Here is a 20,634-nt window from a genome sequence, read left to right as displayed (position 1 = left end):
ACTCCATGACAGTAGCTAAAGCAAGGGGCTAGTGTAGCGCCCAAGTAGACTACAAATGCATGCTGGGCCGGGCATGCCCTGAGCTTGTGAAGTGAGAGCTATTGGAGCGAAAATTGGAGTGGGCGAGAAGGCCAAAGCTCCAGCCTTTGGGAATCTCGTTCCGCACTCCAGTCAAATTGGGCACGCTCCACTCCTCGCTCTGCTCACATACTCTGCTTCAGGAGTCCTTCTGCCTGCGTCAGTCCCCTCCTCTCCCAAATGGCTTTGTCACAGGTGTCCCGTTCACCTCTTTCCTCCCCCTTCTTATATGGTGGAGTGATTGACATCTTGACATATCTAACCGTTCCTATTTTCCCCTCTCCTTCTTTCTCCTCACAGGGAATTAAGCCGGACAGCTTCTTCAAAGTAAAAGTCCCTGAGTTGAAAGAGATCATAGAGGGATGCATCCGCATAAATACAGACCAGAGGTAGAGTAATCAGATAGGAATTATCTTTACTCACCTCCTTACCTCACATCCTCTTTCAGCCTGTCACTGCGGTGGTGTGGTATCAAATGTTGGATACATTCTAGGTTGAAGTGTGTGTGTCTATTCTTATGTGTGCAAACATTAGACAGGCAGTTTTTTCCTCCTAGACAAAGGATATTATACCCGTCAAGCTAGTTTGTCTAGACTCTTAGTCACTCGCTCTCCAACATTAATCTCAGGGCACTGACATTGAAACAAAATAAATTGTATTGGTCTCAGTCAACAACTGTGTAAATCTCCTGAAGATAACAGTTTTATGATTAAATGAGCTTTTCTTTGTTTCTTCAGCCTCATTCTCTTTCAAAGCATTGATCAAATCAAATCATGATGTTGTGAGCTAAAAATAACAGTGAGAAATAACTTCAGACACAATTCAAATGTTGCCACATTACTATGGCGAGGGAACTGGGTGACACACACATCCACCATCGTTAATGGTGTCAGGTATCAGGCCACCTGGGGGTCCAATGAGATGATACCTGACCTGTTGTTAAATTGGGGCAAATTACATTACACACCTATCCATCTCTCTCCTTTGGCTGTGTGTCAATAGTCTAAAGTGGTACTGAGTCTGACTCAACACATCCACCCACGTAGAGTAAAATTCTGTTTTTTCCCCCATGTTTAGTTAATGACTATAAAAAGAACAGACTGAGAAAATACATTTTAATTAAATGGATTATAAAACTAAGAAAACAGTGTAAGTTCCCCCCTCCTTTCTCCCTGGCCTCTCCAGGTACACCATCCAGGACCTGCTGGAACACACCTTCTTCAAGGAGAACAATGGCGTCCATGTTGAGCTGGCGGAGGAGGACGACACGGTGAAGTCTGGCCTGAAGCTGTGGCTGCGTATGGACGACACCAAGAAGCTGCATGGGAAGTACAAGGACAACAACGCCATCGAGTTCCTGTTCGAACTCTACAAGGACGTGCCCGAGGAGGTGGCCCAGGAGATGGTGGGTTGTTGATGGATTTCCGGACCCCTTTCACATTTTGTGGATCTCAAGTGTCAAGTTCACTGATTGCTCTCCCCCTCTCCCTCTCCCTAACCTTCTCCCTCACCCCCCCCCTTTCCTTCCCTCTCCCTCCCCTCCCCCAGGTGGTGCTGGGCTTCGTCTGTGAGGCAGACTACAAGCTGGTGGCCAAAGCCATCCGGGACCGCGCCACCGCCATCAAGCGGCAGCGGGAGAAGCAGCGCCGGATGGCCGAGGAGGCCCTGCGCCAACAACAGGAAACTGTCATTGAGGAAGAACCAGAGCTGGCCCCCGAGCCAGAACCGCCCGCCCCCAAACCTCAAATAGCCCTTCCCATCAAACCGCCCAACCCCGCCCCTGTCTCGGCGCCCCCTGCCCAGACTCCGCCCACTCCGACGGTGTCGGGGCCGGTGATGTCCGTGGCTAACGGCTCGGTGGATTCGGGGATAAATGGCAGCTTCACAGCAGAGACGGAGGAGCAGGAGGCAGACCAGCGGCAGCACTACAACATCAGACACGCAAGCTACTCCTCTGCCACATGTGAGGATACACTCACTATACCAGTGCTTCTCAAATCTCTCCTCAGGTACCCCAGACGTTTCACAATTTTGTTGTAGCCCTGAACTAGCTCAACTGATTCACCTATTCAAGGGCTTGATGATTAGTTAACTAGTTGAATCAGGTGTGCTAGCTCTAGCTGCAGGTCCCCAAGGAGAGGTTGGAGAACTACTGCACTATACTGTAATCACATGGTCATATATAGCAGACACCTTGTGTTGCTTCGTAGCTTAGCTTCTGAAGCTACACATTTGCCCACAGACAGCATGTACAGTCAAGCCTTCTCATGTCTAGGCAACATGCAAAGTGCATTGGCCTGGCCTATAAGCATGACGCATATAGATAAGCATGGTCTACAAGTTTACCGTAAACAAGATATAGAACACAGATACCCTATTAACACAACCTTCAAGATTAGTACCTGGGGCACATGCTCTGATATATGTGGAAGGTTTAGCCAAAACATGCTTCAAACATTCATTGCTGACATGCTCATGCCCTGAATTCGGTATTACAGTATCACAGCTGCACTGTGCGTGCATGGACCCACGTGTTTCCTTATATCTGTACTGCTAAAGGGGTATCAGTGGAGGTTGTATTGGAAAGTGTTGGCTTAACAGACTTTGGCCAGGGCACGTGCTACATAGCCCTGTGTAGATCTCATGTGTTTTTTATATATCTCTGAAGTAGGCTAATCCTTTGCAGTTGTGCCTCTGTCCATTTGTTGTGGTTACCCTCGAGCCCTGCTAATCCATGTAGCCGTCCCTCACAGTGCCTGTTAGTGGAGCCCAAAAAGGACCCCTCCCTCAGGACGTTAGGAAAATTTTTTCATTAACAAGAAACATTCTGTATACATTATTTCCAGACAAGACTAACTTATACAGTATATGTTGAACACAGTCAGCGGTACATGACATAAAGAAGAGATTGAAAACATGTTAACGCCTGTCTGTCTCTTCCCTCCCCCTTCCCTTCCTTTAACCCTGTTGTCGCCATGGCAGCCGACTGCGAGATGGACGGTTACCTGAGCTCCTCTGGCTTCCAGGATCCCAGGGACTCCCCTCTCCAACCTCCTGTTAACTCCGCCCCTTCCTCCACCACTCCTGTTCCATTGCCTCTGGAGACCCCTCGCATCGAGACCCTGGCCATCAAGGCTCCTCCACCTGACGCTCCACCAATTCCGGCTCTCCGCTTCCCCTCGGTGGGTGGCCTGTATGAAGGTCTTGAGGTTTATATTTCTATGGCTGTAGAGCTCAACAGTCAAAATATTCATTATCTTCTTATATAACCTGTTATATCCAGTTATGACTCTTACACAACACCTTACCAGGAACGTTTCTGGGCCCTACTAGTTATATAGCAGGGATATGTGTCTATGATTAGACTGATGAGTGGATAAGCCATTAATACCCAGAATTTTAGCGCCCTACCTCAACAGGCTATTCTGACTGACCCTCTGTCCCTCCCCCAGAGTATCGCTGTATCCAACACTACCATGCCCCAGTCAGGAAACGCCAGTGGTTTCGCTTCTCCTGTCGACAGGTAACCCAAACACATGTAACACCCCTCTTCCATGATGGGGATGTTGTTCAGGGTATAAAGAAAGGCCTGCCCCACACACCTTATGCCCAGTATCTAAGTGTAATGTAGGTGTGTACGGCAGCGTTGCGTTCAAGAGTTCAAGACAACAAAGGCCCAACAAAAGAACAAACATTTAAAATACACTATAGAAGTATACAACTACTATACGACCACTTTGCTGCTTTAAACTAGAATGGACTACTTCTCTGTCTAATGGGTATCCGTGCAGTTAACACACAATTCCGGTAGTATCCATTAAAACACAACAGGTGTGTGTGAACTTGAAGGGGATAATTTATAGAGCCTGTTTGTGGTTCTCTATCCCCATGGGAAATAGCCAGCGAGTCTGACGAACAACACTTTGATGAATGATGCCACGTGAATGTCTGCTGAAAGCGCTCCGTTGGAGTGTGCTTCCCTTTCTACTGTGTGACTCACCTAACACACACCAACACACACTCTCTCTCCCCCATCCTCCCCCCGCTCCCCAATCACCTCATTTCCTGTGTGCAATTAGAGCGAAGGTGGAGCGAGAGGCATCAGAGCACTTCCTTCCCTTCAGGTGCCTTTCTGACTGTAATCCATAATGGTGTCAGGGGTGGGTGGGGCGGGGGGGGGTCAAATGGCCTTAATAGGCTTTTCCTTCTGGGAGCTGGGTGGGATGGAAATAACCCATTAATAGGAGTTAGAAGACTTTGTTTGGTCATACACAACAGCCTCATTAATAACCAGTTCATTATTAGTAGTGTAGTAGAAATAAGACTAGAAGTATTAGATTAGACATTAGTAGTCCCGTGTAGCTCAGTTGGTAGAGCATGGCGCTTGCAACGCCAGGGTTGTGGGTTCGATTCCCACGGGGGACCAGTATGAAAAAAAAAAAAAGATGTAGGCATAAGAGCGTCTGCTAAATGACTAAAATGTAGTAGTAGTAGTAGTTGTACTTTCAGTAGTAGTAGTTGTATTGGTACTGCAAGTTCTAGTAGTCCAAATTGTAGTGGTAGTAGAGTAGTTGTTCTTATAGCAATAGTTAGTATTATCAATATCAAAAGGACACAGTGTTACGTCTCCTGGGCAGCTGTCATAACCCACTTCCTGATTATCCCCACAGCTATGCCTCTGATGTGACGTCAGGCTTGAGTGATGGCAATGAGGGCCTATCAGAAAAGAGTGCCAACAAACGTACCGGTACCAAGCTCTTCAGGAGGAGAGCCCGCTCACGCCTACGAATCACTGGGGTCTGTCTGGCCATCTGTCTGTTTCTCTGTCTCTCTGTCTGTCAGTTAGCAGTTGTGATTATTTTATCAGATACAAAGATGATTGCAATCCAACTCATCCTTGGTCTTGTCAAATGGCTACATGTTCTGTGGATAAACACTTGTTTTTCTCCTGTCCTTCCAGTTGTCTGACAAAGTGGACCGTGTGGTGGAGTGTCAGCTCCAGACTCACAACAGTAAGATGGTGACCTTTAAGTTTGACCTGGACGGAGACAACCCAGAGGACATTGCTGCTGTCATGGTGAGCGCACTGTGTGTGTGTGTGCACGTATTGTCAGCTCAACTAATTCTTATCCACTGAGCTACTGTAAGCACATCCAGTGTTACAAAACATCGGGCATTTTTCAACCAGAACCATAACTTCCCAGATAACACAGAAGAACACTATGCTTGCTCCTTGAGAATATAACATCTAATTATCCAATCAATGAAATCGTGTTTACTGTGAAAGGAAGTGAAACTGACCATGGATTCCAGCAAGATCTCTCACAGTTTTGGAAATAATGTTGTTTTGCCTTGGCCATGGGAACGCATGGTTAACAGTTTTGATTGAATATTCCCCAGTCATGGGGGAACATTTCTCTAGTTGTTAATACTTCATAGCAGTTGCTCACATCATTACATTTACATTTTAGTCATTTAGCAGACGCTCTTATCCAGAGCGACTTACAGGAGCAATTAGGGTTAAGTGCCTTGCTCAAGGGCACATTTACGTCATTTAGCAGACGCTCTTATCCAGAGCGACTACAAATTGGTGCATTCACCCTATAGCCAGTGGGATAACCACTTTACAATTATACTTTTTTTTTTTTTTTTTTTGGGGGGGGGGGGGGTAGAAGGATTACTTTATCCTATCCCAGGTGTTCCTTAAAGAGGTGGGGTTTCAAATGTCTCCGGAAGGTGGTGAGTGACTCCGCTGTCCTGGCGTCGTGAGGGAGCTTGTTCCACCATTGGGGTGCCAGAGCAGCGAACAGCTTTGACTGGGCTGAGCGGGAACTATGCTTCCGCAGAGGAAGGGGAGCCAGCAGGCCAGAGGTGGATGAACGCAATGCCCTCGCCTGGGTGTAGGGACTGATCAGAGCCTGAAGGTACGGAGGTGCCGTTCCCCTCACTGCTCCATAGGCAAGCACCATGGTCTTGTAACGGATGCGAGCTTCAACTGGAAGCCAGTGGAGTGTGCGGAGGAGGGGGGTGACGTGAGAGAACTTGGGAAGGTTGAACACCAGACGGGCTGCGGCATTCTGGATGAGTTGTAGGGGTTTAATGGCACAGGCAGGGAGCCCAGCCAACAGCGAGTTGCAGTAATCCAGACGGGAGATGACAAGTGCCTGGATTAGGACCTGTGCCGCTTCCTGTGTAAGGCAGGGTCGTACTCTCCGAATGTTGTAGAGCATGAACCTGCAGGATCGGGTCACCGCCTTGATGTTGGCGGAGAACGACAGGGTGTTGTCCAGGGTCACGCCAAGGCTCTTCGCACTCTGGGAGGAGGACACAACGGAGTTGTCAACCGTGATGGCGAGATCATGGAACGGGCAGTCCTTCCCCGGGAGGAAGAGCAGCTCCGTCTTGCCAGGGTTCAGCTTGAGGTGGTGATCCGTCATCCATACTGATATGTCGGCCAGACATGCAGAGATGCGATTCGCCACCTGGTTATCAGAAGGGGGAAAGGAGAAGATTAGTTGTGTATCGTCAGCGTAGCAATGATAGGAGAGGCCATGTGAGGATATGACAGAGCCAAGTGACTTGGTGTATAGGGAGAAAAGGAGAGGGCCTAGAACTGAGCCCTGGGGGACACCAGTGGTGAGAGCACGTGGTGCGGAGACAGCTTCTCGCCACGCCACTTGGTAGGAGCGACCGGTCAGGTAGGACGCAATCCAGGAGTGAGCCGCGCCGGAGATGCCCAGCTCGGAGAGGGTGGAGAGGAGGATCTGATGGTTCACTGTATCAAAGGCAGCAGACAGGTCTAGAAGGACAAGAGCAGAGGAGAGAGAGTTAGCTTTAGCAGTGCGGAGAGCCTCCGTGACACAGAGAAGAGCAGTCTCAGTTGAATGACCAGTCCTGAAACCTGACTGGTTTGGATCAAGAAGGTCATTCTGAGAGAGATAGCAAGAGAGTTGGCTAAAGACGGCACGCTCAATAGTTTTGGAAAGAAAAGAAAGAAGGGATACTGGTCTGTAGTTGTTGACATCAGTGGGATCGAGTGTTGGTTTTTTGAGAAGGGGTGCAACTCTCGCTCTCTTGAAGACGGAAGGGACATGGCCAGCCGTCAAGGATGAGTTGATCAGCGAGGTGAGGTAGGGGAGAAGGTCACCGGAGATGGTCTGGAGAAGAGAGGAGGGGATGGGGTCAAGCGGGCAGGTTGTTGGGCGGCCTGCAGTCACTAGTCGCAAGATTTTATCTGGAGAGAGAGGGGAGAAAGAAGTCAAAGCATAGGGTAGGGCAGTGTGAGCAGGACCAGCAGTGTCATTAGACTTAACAAACGAGGATCGGATGTCGTCAACCTTCTTTTCAAAGTGGTTGACAAAGTCATCCACAGAGAGGGAGGAGGGAGGAGGGGGGGGGGGGGGGGGGGAGGAGGATTCAGCAGTGAGGAGAATGTGGCAAAGAGCTTCCTAGGGTTAGAGGCAGATGCTTGGAATTTAGAGTGGTAGAAAGTGGCCTTAGCAGCAGAAACAGATGAAGAAAATGTAGAGAGGAGGGAGTGAAAAGGTGCCAGGTCGGCAGGGAGTTTAGTTTTCTTCCATTTCCGCTCAGCTGCCCGGAGCTCTGTTCTGTGAGCTCGCAATGAGTCATCAAGCCACAGAGCTGGAGGGGAGGACCGAGCCGGCCGGGAGGATAGGGGACACAGGGAGTCAAAGGATGCAGAAAGGGAGGAGAGGAGGGTTGAGGAGGCAGAATCAGGAGATTGGAGGGAGAAGGATTGAGCAGAGGGAAGAGATGATAGGATGGAAGAGGAGAGAGTAGTGGGAGAGAGAGAGCGAAGGTTGCGGCGGCGCGTTACCATCTGTGTAGGGGCAGAGTGAGTAGTGTTGGAGGAGAGCGAGAGAGAAAAGGATACAAAGTAGTGGTCGGAGACATGGAGGGGAGTTGCAGTGAGATTAGTAGAAGAGCAACATCTAGTAAAGATGAAGTCAAGCGTATTGCCTGCCTTGTGAGTGGGGGGGGATGGTGAGAGGGTGAGGTCAAAAGAGGAGAGGAGTGGAAAGAAGGAGGCAGAGAGAAATGAGTCAAATGTAGACGTGGGGAGGTTGAAATCCCCCAAGACTGTGAAGGGTGAGCCATCCTCAGGAAAGGAACTTATCAAGGCGTCAAGCTCATTGATGAACTCTCCAAGGGAACCTGGAGGGCGATAGATGACAAGGATATTAAGCTTAAATGGGCTAGTGACTGTGACAGCGTGGAATTCAAATGAGGAGATAGACAGATGGGTTAGGGGAAAAATTGAGAATGACCACTTGGGAGAGATGAGGATTCCTGTGCCACCACCCCTCTGACCAGATGCTCTCGGGGTATGCGAGAACACATGGTCAGACGAGGAGAGAGCAGTAGGAGTAGCAGTGTTTTCAGTGGTAATCCATGTTTCCGTCAGTGCCAGGAAGTCGAGGGACTGGAGGGTGGCATAGGCTGGGATGAAGTCAGCCTTGTTGGCGGCAGAACGGCAGTTCCAGAGGCTGCCTGAGACCTGGAACTCCAGGTGTGTGGTGCGTGCAGGGACCACCAGGTTAGAGAGGCAGCAGCCACGCGGTGTGAGGCGTTTGTGTAGCCTGTGCGGAGAGGAGAGAACAGGGATAGGCAGAGGCATAGTTGACAGGCTGCAGCAGATGGCTACAATAATGCAGAGGAGATCGGGATGAAATGAACTAAGCATCAGGGAAAGGAGAGAGCAGGCCTCCCTCACCAAAAAATATATATATATATAACTCTCCCAACTTCCACCTCAGAAACTATAATTGTTTCACTGAACCACCCGAGTAAAACTCTCCCAACTTCCACTTTAGAAATTAGAATTGTTGTAAACTACAGCAGACTGTTATCAGTAGCTGTAATTAAGTACAGCAGCTACCAACCACCTAACGTTAATGCCTCGGATGAGGTTAGAAAAACAGCTGAATGGTAGCAGCTAGCTGGCTCAATCACAGGTACTCTTAAGCATGAAATAACATTGGAAACAATTAACCATAGTTGCAAAAAGTTACCAGTAGCTACCCGCTAGCTAGCTAGCTTTGTTGGTCCAAGTAGTGGGTAGGCTAGCCTCGTGCATCGCCGGAGTCCGCCGAATACAGTCCTTACCTACAATAATTACCTACAATAACCTTCAATAACTACCTGAGTAAGCTACCTATAATACCAAACTACAATACCTACCTACAATCTAAATACATGGTTTAAGCTTAACTCAACACCATATAAGAAGCCAAGCTTACCTTTCATAACGCAGCAACGATTAAACGTTGGGTAGCTAGCACAAAGATATTGTATTTAGCTACCACAGCCTGCTGGTAGTGTTGGCTGGCTAGCAATGGCTACTGTGTTGACTTTGTTTGAAAAACGGCGTCGCTGCGAACGAATGTAGCTGGCTAAAAGGATATTGTTTTTAGTTGCAACCGTTGCTAATAGCAACTCGCCAGCTAATCCAGGAGGTGAGTTAGCTAGCTAGCTTCGTGCTACATCCGGCACCGCCGAATACAAAAGTAACCTACAATAACTACACAACAGCTACCCACAACAGCCCACGATGCCTACCTATACTACTTAATAATATACAGCCCACGATGCCTACCTATAGTACCTAACTACAATCTAAATACATAGTTTAAGCCTTACTCGACAAAGCCCAAGCTATGTATAAAGCCAAACTGGCAGACTGCAATCAGTAGCCGAAATTAAGTACAGCAGCTACCAACCACCTAACGTTAATGATAATGAGGTTAGAAAAACAGCTGAAGGTGGCAGCTAGCTGGCTCAATTACAGGTACTCTTAAGCGTGAAATAACATTGGAAACAACTAACCACAGTTGCTAAAAGTTACCGGTAGCTACCCGCTAGCTAGCTAGCTTTGTTGGTCCAAGTAGTGGGTAGGCTAGCCTCGTGCTTCGCCGGAGTCCGCCGAATACAGTCCTTACCTACAATAATTACCTACAATAACCTTCAATAACTACCTGAGTAAACTACCTATAATACCTAACTACAATACCTACCTACAATCTAAATACATGGTTTAAGCTTTACTCAACACCATATAAGAAGCCAAGCTTACCTCCTGCTAGAGAAAACACAACCTCTCCCGTCAACATCCGAAACACCGGTTCATGGAGTTGATGGGATTAAAACAAGCTGAAAATGACTGCAGAGAACAATTTTGCATTTGTGCACTGCAGAAAGTGAAATCTAAACTAGCCGAAATATCTGATATTGAGTGATAATTCATAGCAAGCGAAATTATCTAAAGTCATTGGCAGATTGCTTATTTTCACCTAAAATCAATCAATCAATCAATCAATTTTATTTTATATAGCCCTTCTTACATCAGCTAATATCTCGAAGTGCTGTACAGAAACCCAGCCTAAAACCCCAAACAGCTAGTAATGCAGGTGTAGAAGCACGGTGGCTAGGAAAAACTCCCTAGAAAGGCGAAAACCTAGGAAGAAACCTAGAGAGGAACCAGGCTATGAGGGGTGGCCAGTCCTCTTCTGGCTGTGCCGGGTGGAGATTATAACAGAACCATGCCAAGATGTTCAAAAATGTTCATAAGTGACAAGCATGGTCAAATAATAATCAGGAATAAATCTCAGTTGGCTTTTCATAGCCGATCATTAAGAGTTTAAAACAGCAGGTCTGGGACAGGTAGGGGTTCCATAACCGCAGGCAGAACAGTTGAAACTGGAATAGCAGCAAGGCCAGGCGGACTGGGGACAGCAAGGAGTCACCACGGCCGGTAGTCCCGACGTATGGTCCTAGGGCTCAGGTCTCTCAGTTGGCTTTTCATAGCCGATCATTAAGAGTTGAAAACAGCAGGTCTGGGACAGGTAGGGGTTTCGTAGCCGCAGGCAGAACAGTTGAAACTGGAATAGCAGCAAGGCCAGGCGGACTGGGGACAGCAAGGTGTCATCATGCCCGGTAGTCCTGACGTATGGTCCTAGGGCTCAGGTTCTCAGAGAGAAAGAGAGAACGAGAGAATTAGAGAGAGCATACTTAAATTCACACAGGACACTGGATAAGACAGGAGAAGTACTCCAGGTATAACCAACTAACCCCAGCCCCCCGACACATAAACTACTGCAGCATAAATACTGGAGGCTGAGACAGGAGCGGTCCGGAGACACTGTGGCCCCATCCGAAGAAACCCCCGGACAGGGCCAAACAGGAAGGATATAACCCCACCCACTCCGCCAAAGCACAGCCCCCGCACCACTAGAGGGATATCCCCAACCACCAACTTACAATCCTGAGACAAGGCCGAGTATAGCCCACAGAGGTCTCCACCACAGCACAAACCAAGGGGGGGGGCGCCAACCCAGACAGGAAGATCACGTCAGTAACTCAACCCACTCAAGTGACGCACCCCTCCCAGGGACGGCATGAAAGAGCACCAGCAAGCCAGTGACTCAGCCCCTGCAACAGGGTTAGAGGCAGAGAACCCCAGTGGAGAGGGGAACCGGCCTGGCAGAGACAGCAAGGGCTGTTCGTTGCTCCAGCCTTTCCGTTCACCTTCACACTCCTGGGCCAGACTACACTCAATCATATGACCTACTGAAGAGATAAGTCTTCAGTAAAGACTTAAAGGTTGAGACCGAGTCTGCGTCTCTCACATGGGTAGGCAGACTGTTCCATAAAAATGGAGATCTATAGGAGAAAGCCCTGCCTCCCGCTGTTTGCTTAGAAATTCTAGGGACAATTAGGAGGCCTGCGTCTTGTGACCGTAGCGTACGTATTGGTATGTACGGCAGGACCAACTCGGAAAGATAGGTAGGAGCAAGCCCATGTAACGCTTTATAGGTTAACAGTAAAACCTTGAAATCAGCCCTTGCCTTAACAGGAAGCCAGTGTAGGGAAGCTAGCACTGGAGTAATATGATCAAATTTCTTGGTTCTAGTCAGGATTCTAGCAGCCGTATTTAGCACTAACTGAAGTTTATTTAGTGCTTTATCCGGGTAGCCGGAAAATAGAGCATTGCAGTAGTCTAACCTAGAAGTAACAAATGCATGGATTAATTTTTCTGCATCATTTTTGGACAGAAAATTTCTGATTTTTGCAATGTTACGTAGATGGAAAAAAGCTGTCCTTGAAACAGTCTTGATATGTTCGTCAAAAGAGAGATCAGGGTCAAGAGTAACGCCGAGGTCCTTCACAGTTTTATTTGAGACGACTTTACAACCATCAAGATGAATTGTCAGATTTAACAGAAGATCTCTTTGTTTCTTGGGACCTAGAACAAGCATCTCTGTTTTGTCCGAGTTTAAAAGTAAAAAGTTTTCAGCCATCCACTTCCTTATGTCTGAAACACAGGCTTCTAGCGAGGGCAATTTTGGGGCTTCACCATGTTTCATTGAAATGTACAGCTGTGTGTCATCCGCATAGCAGTGAAAGTTAACATTATGTTTTCGAATAACATCCCCAAGAGGTAAAATATATAGTGAAAACAATAGTGGTCCTAAAACGGAACCTTGAGGAACACCGAAATGTACAGTTGATTTGTCGGAGGACAGACCATTCACAGAGACAAACTGATATCTTTCCGACAGGTAGGATCTAAACCAGGCCAGAACTTGTCCGTGTAGACCAATTTGGGTTTCCAGTCTCTCCAAAAGAATGTGGTGATCGATGGTGTCAAAGGCAGCACTAAGGTCTAGTAGCACGAGGACAGATGCAGAGCCTCGGTCTGACGCCATTAAAAGGTCATTTACCACCTTCACAAGTGCAGTCTCAGTGCTATGATGGGGTCTAAAACCAGACTGAAGCATTTCGTATACATTGTTTGTCTTCAGAAAGGCAGTGAGTTGCTGCGCAACAGCTTTTTCTAAAATTTTTGAGAGGAATGGAAGATTCGATATAGGCCGATAGTTTTTTATATTTTCCGGGTCAAGGTTTGGCTTTTTCAAGAGAGGCTTTATCACTGCCACTTTTAGTGAGTTTGGTACACATCCGGTGGATAGAGAGCTGTTTATTATGTTCAACATAGGAGGGCCAAGCACAGGAAACAGCTCCTTCAGCAGTTTAGTAGGAATAGGATCCAGTATGCAGCTTGAAGGTTTAGAGGCCATGATTATTTTCATCATTGTGTCAAGAGATATAGTACTAAAACACTTAAGTGTCTCTCCCGATCCCAGGCCCTCGCAGAGCTGTGCAGATCCAGGACAGCTAAGCCCTGGAGGAATACGCAGATTCAAAGAGGAGTCCGTAATTTGCTTTCTAATGGTCATGATCTTTTCCTCAAAGAAGTTCATGAATTTATCACTGCTGAAGTGAAAGCCATCCTCTCTTGGGGAATGCTGCTTTTTAGTTAGCTTTGCAACAGTATCAAAAAGAAATTTTGGATTGTTCTTATTTTCCTCGATTAAGTTGGAAAAGTAGGATGATCGAGCAGCAGTGAGGGCTCTTCGGTACTGCACGGTACTGTCTTTCCAAGCTAGTCGGAAGACTTCCAGTTTGGTGTGGCGCCATTTCCGTTCCAATTTCCTGGAAGCTTGCTTCAAAGCTCGGGTATTTTCTGTATACCAGGGAGCTAGTTTCTTATGACAAATGTTTTTCGTTTTTAGGGGTGCAACTGCATCTAGGGTATTGCGCAAGGTTAAATTGAGTTCCTCAGTTAAGTGGTTAACTTATTTTTGTCCTCTGACGTCCTTGGGTAGGCAGAAGGAGTCTGGAAGGGCATCAATGAATTTTTGTGTTGTTTGAGAATTTATAGCACGACTTTTGATGCTCCTTGGTTGGGGTCTGAGCAGATTATTTGTTGCGATTGCAAATGTAATAAAATGGTGGTCCGATAGTCCAGGATTTTGTGGAAAAACATTAAGATCTACAACATTTATTCCATGGGACAAAACTAGGTCCAGAGTATGACTGTGGCAGTGAGTAGGTCCAGAGACATGTTGGACAAAACCCACTGAGTCGATAATGGCTCCGAAAGACTTTTGGAGTGGGTCTGTGGACTTCTCCATGTGAATATTAAAATCACCAAAAATTAGAATATGATCTGCTATGACTACAAGGTCTGATAGGAATTCAGGAAACTCAGAGAGGAACGCTGTATATGGCCCAGGAGGCCTGTAAACAGTAGCTATAAAAAGTGATTGAGTAGGCTGCATAGATTTCATGACTAGAGGCTCAAAAGATGAAAACGCCATTTTTTTTTTTGTAAATTGAAATTTGCTATCGTAAATGTTAGCAACACCTCCGCCTTTGCGGGATGCACGGGGAATATGGTCACTAGTGTAACCAGGAGGTGAGGCCTCATTTAACACAGCAAATTCATCAGGCTTAAGCCATGTTTCAGTCAGGCCAATCACATCAAGATTATGATCAGTGATTAGTTCATTGACTATGACTGCCTTTGAAGTGAGGGATCTAACATTAAGTAACCCTATTTTGAGATGTGAGGTATCACGATCTCTTTCAATAATGGCAGGAATGGAGGAGGTCTTTATCCTAATAAGATTGCTAGGGTGAACACCGCCATGTTTAGTTTTGCCCAACCTAGGTCGAGGCACAGACACAGTCTCAATGGGTATGGCTGAGCTGACTACACTGACTGTGCTATTGGCAGACTCCACTAAGCTGGCAGGTTGGCTAACAGCCTGCTGCCTGGCCTGCACCCTATTTCACTGTGGGGCTAGAGGAGTTAGAGCCCTATCTATGTTGGTAGATAAGAGGAGAGCACCCCTCCAGCTAGGATGGAGTCCGTCACTCCTCAGCAGGTCAGGCTTGGTCCTGTTTGTGGGTGAGTCCCAGAAAGAGGGCCAATTATCCACAAATGTTATCTTTTGGCTTAATACAAGTAATTTATCTAATTTCAAGATATTTTTCAAGATATTTTACCTTAATATGAAATAGTATAACATATCTTGAAAAATATCTTGAAATAAGATCAATTACTTGTATTAAGCCTTTTTTAGGTTCCATAAGCAAAATTATCTGCCAATGGCATTAGATAATTTAGCTTGGTACAAAATAACGATATATTTTTTTGTCTTCATAGTTTTTATCTCATGACATGATTTCAAAACCAGAATTTGTCCTGGGAATGTAAAGTGTTCTTTATCCATGTATGGCCATTTGCTCACCTACTCCCCTCCCCCTTCCCTCATATAGTCACCCCCCCCCCCCGTGTAGCTCTTTTGTTCCATGTGAATGTTTACACGTGTGTGTGTGCACGCCAGGCAAAGCTACTGTTTTCCCTCTTGTCATGTGAAAATGGTGTCCTGTATTTTATGTTGTTGTGTCCATCTCATCTCAATATACAGGTAACTGCCAAAATAATGGAAACACTTCAAATGAGGCATACAAAGTATATTGAAAGTAGGTGCTTCCACACAGGTGTGGGTCCTGAGTTAATTAAGCAATTAAAATCCCATCATGCTTAGGGTCATGTAAAAAAATGCTGGGCAGGCCATTATTTGGGCTACCATGGCTATGCCCCATAGGATGACAATGTCCCCATCCACAGGGCACGAGTGGTCACTGAATGGTTTGATGAGCATGAAAACTATGTAAACCATATGCCATGGCCGTCTCAGTCTCCAGATCTCTACCCAATTGAACACTTATGGGAGATTCTGGAGCGGTGCCCGAGAGTGTTTTCCACCACCATCAACAAAACACCAAATGATGGAATTTCTCGTGGAAGAATGGTGTCGCATGTAGAATCTATGCCAATGTGCACTGAAGCTGTTCTGGCTCGTGGTGGCGCAACGCCCTATTAAGACACTTTATGTTGATGTTCCCCTTTATTTTGGCAGTTACCTGTACAATGCACTTGGCATTTCAAGGCCTTGGAAACTAGTTTCAAAACTAGTGTTTATGAAAGCTGTCGACTCAATGCTCCAATAGCCATCTGCCTAGGTGGTAGCCCTGACACATGGCTATAGACTCCTGGGTGTCAGTTTATGAAATCCTGACAACAACGAGCATAGATGATTGTTTATTTACGTTCAAAACCTCCCTCTCTTTCTTCCCTAACTTTGTCCCTTTGTGTCCGTGTTTGTTTCAGTCATCAAATCTATCAAATCGAACTGTTCCTTAACTCATCTGTTTTATTGATTGATTGATTAATTTACTGATTGATTGACTGATTTGATTTAACTCCCTCAGGTCCACAATGAGTTCATCCTTCCCTCTGAGCAGGAGGGCTTCATCTACCGCATGCGTGACATCATCAAGCGTGCAGAGGCCCTGATGAAGAGGGGCGAGCCCCTGAGTCTGGGGGACGCTGCCCACCAGCTCTACCCCTACCTCAGCGAAGTGGGCACCCTGTCCACCTCGCAGGTCAGTGCCATAGACATATACATCATTGGTCAGTGCCACGCTGCCAGGTTAACCACCACTGCTGCTCACTGCTGGCATGATCCACATGTGCATACAGATATACACAGACCAAACACAACACAATACATTACAGTGTGTTAGAAACTTGTACTATTACCACCAATAGGCCTCATAAAGGGTATATGAAAACTTAAGCCTCAAAACTTCAGACATCTGTGGCATTGTGTTGTGTGACAAAACTGCACATTTTATAGTGGCCTTTTATTGTCCCCAGCACAAGGTGCACCTGTGTAATGATCATGCTGTTTAATCAGCTTCTTAATATGCCACAACTATCAGGTGGATGGATTATCTTGGCAAAGGAGAAATGCTCACTAACAGGGATGTAAACAAATTTGTGCACAACTTTTGAGAGAAATAAGCTTTTTGTGCATATAGAACATTTCTGGGATGTTTTATTTCAGCTCATGAAACATGGGATCAACACTTTACATGTTGCGTTTATATTTTTGTTCAGTATATATCAGTGGTGCACACCTCCAGTCCTTGAGGGCCACAGTCGTACTGATTTTCGCCTTGAAATTAACAATGGGACTGATTTCTACCTGGGAATGCAGGTGTGTGCACTCTCCAGCTAATCAGTAACATCAGTCAACTGCCTGGGACAAAATCAAATCAGCACGACTGTAGAACTCAAGGACTAGAGCTATGCACCCCTAAGACAAATGGTTGGTTTTGACAGTTGTTGTTTTGTAAGTTGTGCACTTGTTGGTCCCACTTAAAATGAACAACAACTTCAAGGCCCTGGGTTGTTTTCCCCTGATCTATATAACAACTTAACAACAAAAACAAGTGCATGGCAAACCTCTGCGGCAAGACAGCATATGACATGGATTGATTTTAACAGTTGATTGGTTGACTTGCTTTGTGATTGTATTTCAGCCCAATTTACACACGCATGGACTGACACGGACACATTCCTCTTCGTCTTTGCCTGGTAAGGAAGATTCCCTGTGTGTGTGTGTGTGTGCGTGTGCATGCGTGTATAGATGTACAGTGCATTCGGAAAGTATTCAGACCACTTGACTTTTTCCACATTTTGTTACGTTACAGCCTTATACTAAAATAGATTACATTCATTTATTTCCTCATCAATCTACACACAATACACCATAATGACAAAGCAAAAACAGGTTTTTAGAAATTTTTGCAAATGTATAAAAAAAAAAACCGAAATACCTTATTTAAATAAGTATTCAGACCGTTTGCTATGGGACTCAAAATTGAGCTCAGGTGCATCTTGTTTCCATTGATCATCCTTGAGATGTTTCTACAACTTGATTGGAGTCCACCTGTGGTAAATTCAATTGATTGGACATGATTTGGAAAGGCACACAACTGTCTATATAAGGTCCCACAGTTGACATTGCATGTCAGAGCAAAAACCAAGCCATGAGTTCGAAGGAATTGTCCGTAGAGCTCCGAGACAGGATTGTGTCGAGGCACAGATCTGGGGAAGGGTACCAAAAAATGTCTGCAGCATTGAAGGTCCCTAAGAACATAGTGGTCTCCATCATTCTTAAATGGAAGAAGTTTGGAACCACCAAGACTCTTTCTAGAGCTGGCCGCCTGGCCAAACTGAGCAATCGGGGGAGAAGGGCCTTGGTCAGGGAGGTGACCAAGAACCCAATGGTCACTCTGACAGAGCTCCAGAGTTCCTCTGTAGAGATGGGAGAAACTTCCAGAAGGACAACCATCTCTGCAGCACTCCACCAATCAGGCCTTTATGGTAGAGTGGCCACACGGAAGCCACTCCTCAGTAAAAGGCACATGACAGCCCGCTTGGAGTTTGCCATAAGGCACCTAAAGGACTCAGACCATGAGAAACAAGATCCTCTGGTCTGATGAAACCAAGATTGAACTTTTTGGCCTGAATGCCAAGCGTCACGTCTGGAGGCAACCTGGCACCATCCCTACGGTGAAGCATGGTGGTGGCAGCATCATGCTCTGGGGATGTCTTTCAGCAGCAGGGACTGGGAGACTAGTCAGGATCGAGGGAAAGATGAACGGAACAAAGTACAGAGATCCTTGATGAAAACCTGCTCCAGAGCGCTCAGGACCTCAGACTGGGGTGAAGGTTCATCTTCCAACAGGACAACGACCCTAAGCACACAGCTAAGACAACGCAGGAGTTGCTTCGGGACAAGTCTCTGAATGTCCTTGAGTGGCCCAGCCAGAGCCCGGACTTGAACCCGATCTAACATATCTGGAGAGACCTGAGAAAAGGCTGTGCAGCGACGCTCCCCAAACAAGCTGACAGAGCTTGAGAGGATCTGCAGAGTAGAATGGAAGAAACTCCCCAAATACAGGTGTGCCAAGCTTGTAGCGTCATACCCAAGAAGACTTCGAGGCTGTAATCGCTGCCAAAGGTGCTTCAACAAAGTACTGAGTAACGGGTCAGAATACTTATGTAAATGTGATATTTCAGTTTTTTATTTTTAATAAATTGTTAAACATTTCTTAAAACCTGTTTTTGCTTTGCCATTATGGGGTATTGTGTGTAGATTGATGAGGAAAAAATACAATTTAATAAGGCTGTAACGTAACAAAATGTGGAAAAGGTCAAGGGGTCTGAATACTTTCTGAATGCACTGTATCTACAAAGGCTATAGAGAGTCTGCACCCCCTTGAACTTCTTTCACATTTTGTTGCGTTACAAAGTGGGATTTAAATAGATTTAATTGTATTTTTTTGTCATTGATCTAAACAAAATATTCCATAATGTCAAAGCAAAAAGACAGTTCTACAAATGTTTACAAATGAGTCAAAATTAAAAAATAGTCCTTGCATAAGTATTCACCCCCTTTGTTCAGGCAAGCCTGAAGGAGTTCAGAAGTCAAATTTGGCTTAACAAATCCAATAATAAGTTATATGGACTCACTCTGTGTAAAATAATAGGAGTTGACATGATTTTTTAATGACTACCCCTTCCTCTGTCCCCCATACATACAACATCTATCTGTAAGGTCCCTCAGTCAAGTATTGAATTTAAAGCACAGATTCAACTACAAAGACCAGGGAGCTTTTTCAAAAGCCTCATAAAGAAGGGCAGTGATTGGTAGATGGGTAACAATAACAAATCAGACATGGATGATTTTAAAACAGCTACAGTTCAATGGCTGTGATGGGAGAAAACTGAGGATAACATTGTAGTGACTTTACAATAATGACCTAAATGAACAAAAAAAAGTGAAAAGAAGAATACAAATATACAGAATACAAATATTCCAAAACATGCATATGTATGCAACAAGGCACTAAAGTAATACTACAAAAAAACACGGCAAAGGAATACACTTTTTGGCCTAATTGCAAAGCCTTATGTTTGGGGCAAATCCAACACAACACATCACTGAGTAACTGCCTCCTTATTTTCAAGCATGGTATGGGTATGCTTGACATTGGCAAAGACAGGGGAGTTTTTCAGGATGAAAAGAAACGGGATGGGCCAAGCACAGGCAAAATCCTAGAAGAAAACCTGCTTCAGTTTGCTTTACACCAGACACTGGGTGAGGAATTCACCTTTCAGCAGGACAATAACCTACAACACAAAGCCAAATTTAAACTGGAGTTGCTTACCAAGAAGAAAGTGAATGGCCAAGTTACAGTTTTGACTTAAATCTGCTTGAAATCTATGGCAAGACTTGAAAATTGCTGTCTAGCCATGATTCCCAACACCTTGACAGATCTTGAAGAATTTTGAAATTAATAATTGGCAAATATTGCACAATATAGGTGTGCAAAGCTCTTATGAGACTTACCCAAGAGGACTCAAAGCTGTATTCGCTGCCAAAGGTGTTTCTAACATGTGACTCAGGGAGGTGAATACTTATCTAAGCAAGGTATATTAGTGTTTTATCTTTCATTGATCTGAAAAATAAATTACAGAGTATTTTGTGTAGATCATTAACAAAGAATGACAATTAAATCCATTTTAATCCCACTTTATAACACAATAAAATGTAAAGAAATCCAAGGGGGGTGTATACTTTCTATAGGCACTGTATGTCTGTCTACAGTGAGGGAAAAAAATATTTGATCCCCTGCTGATTTTGTACGTTTGCCCACTGACAAAGAAATGATCAGTCTATAATTTTAATGGTAGGTTTATTTGAACAGTGAGAGACAGAATAACAACAAAAAAATCCAGAAAAACGCATGTCAAAAATGTTATAAATT

The 20,634-nt window shown here is 45.5% G+C and overlaps 1 protein-coding gene across 2 annotated transcripts in view; it reads left to right on the top strand.

Moving 5' to 3' along the window:
- Positions 1-20,634, top strand: part of LOC311104178 (serine/threonine-protein kinase WNK4-like) — a 92,946-nt gene that overhangs the window by 62,655 nt on the left and 9,657 nt on the right. For both annotated transcript variants that reach the window (XM_084145869.1, XM_084145870.1), the window contains exons 5-13: positions 379-467; positions 1,264-1,483; positions 1,627-2,041; positions 3,061-3,260; positions 3,531-3,601; positions 4,749-4,875; positions 5,039-5,155; positions 16,222-16,395; positions 17,338-17,392. In XM_084145869.1, the coding sequence (XP_084001995.1) occupies positions 379-467; positions 1,264-1,483; positions 1,627-2,041; positions 3,061-3,260; positions 3,531-3,601; positions 4,749-4,875; positions 5,039-5,155; positions 16,222-16,395; positions 17,338-17,392 (1,468 nt within the window). The remainder of the gene's footprint in view (positions 1-378; positions 468-1,263; positions 1,484-1,626; positions 2,042-3,060; positions 3,261-3,530; positions 3,602-4,748; positions 4,876-5,038; positions 5,156-16,221; positions 16,396-17,337; positions 17,393-20,634) is intronic.

Source organism: Coregonus lavaretus (assembly GCF_964263955.1).
Source record: "Coregonus lavaretus genome assembly, chromosome: 28".
Classification (NCBI taxonomy): Eukaryota; Metazoa; Chordata; class Actinopteri; order Salmoniformes; family Salmonidae; genus Coregonus; species Coregonus lavaretus.
This window is presented reverse-complemented; position numbering and strand designations above follow the sequence as displayed.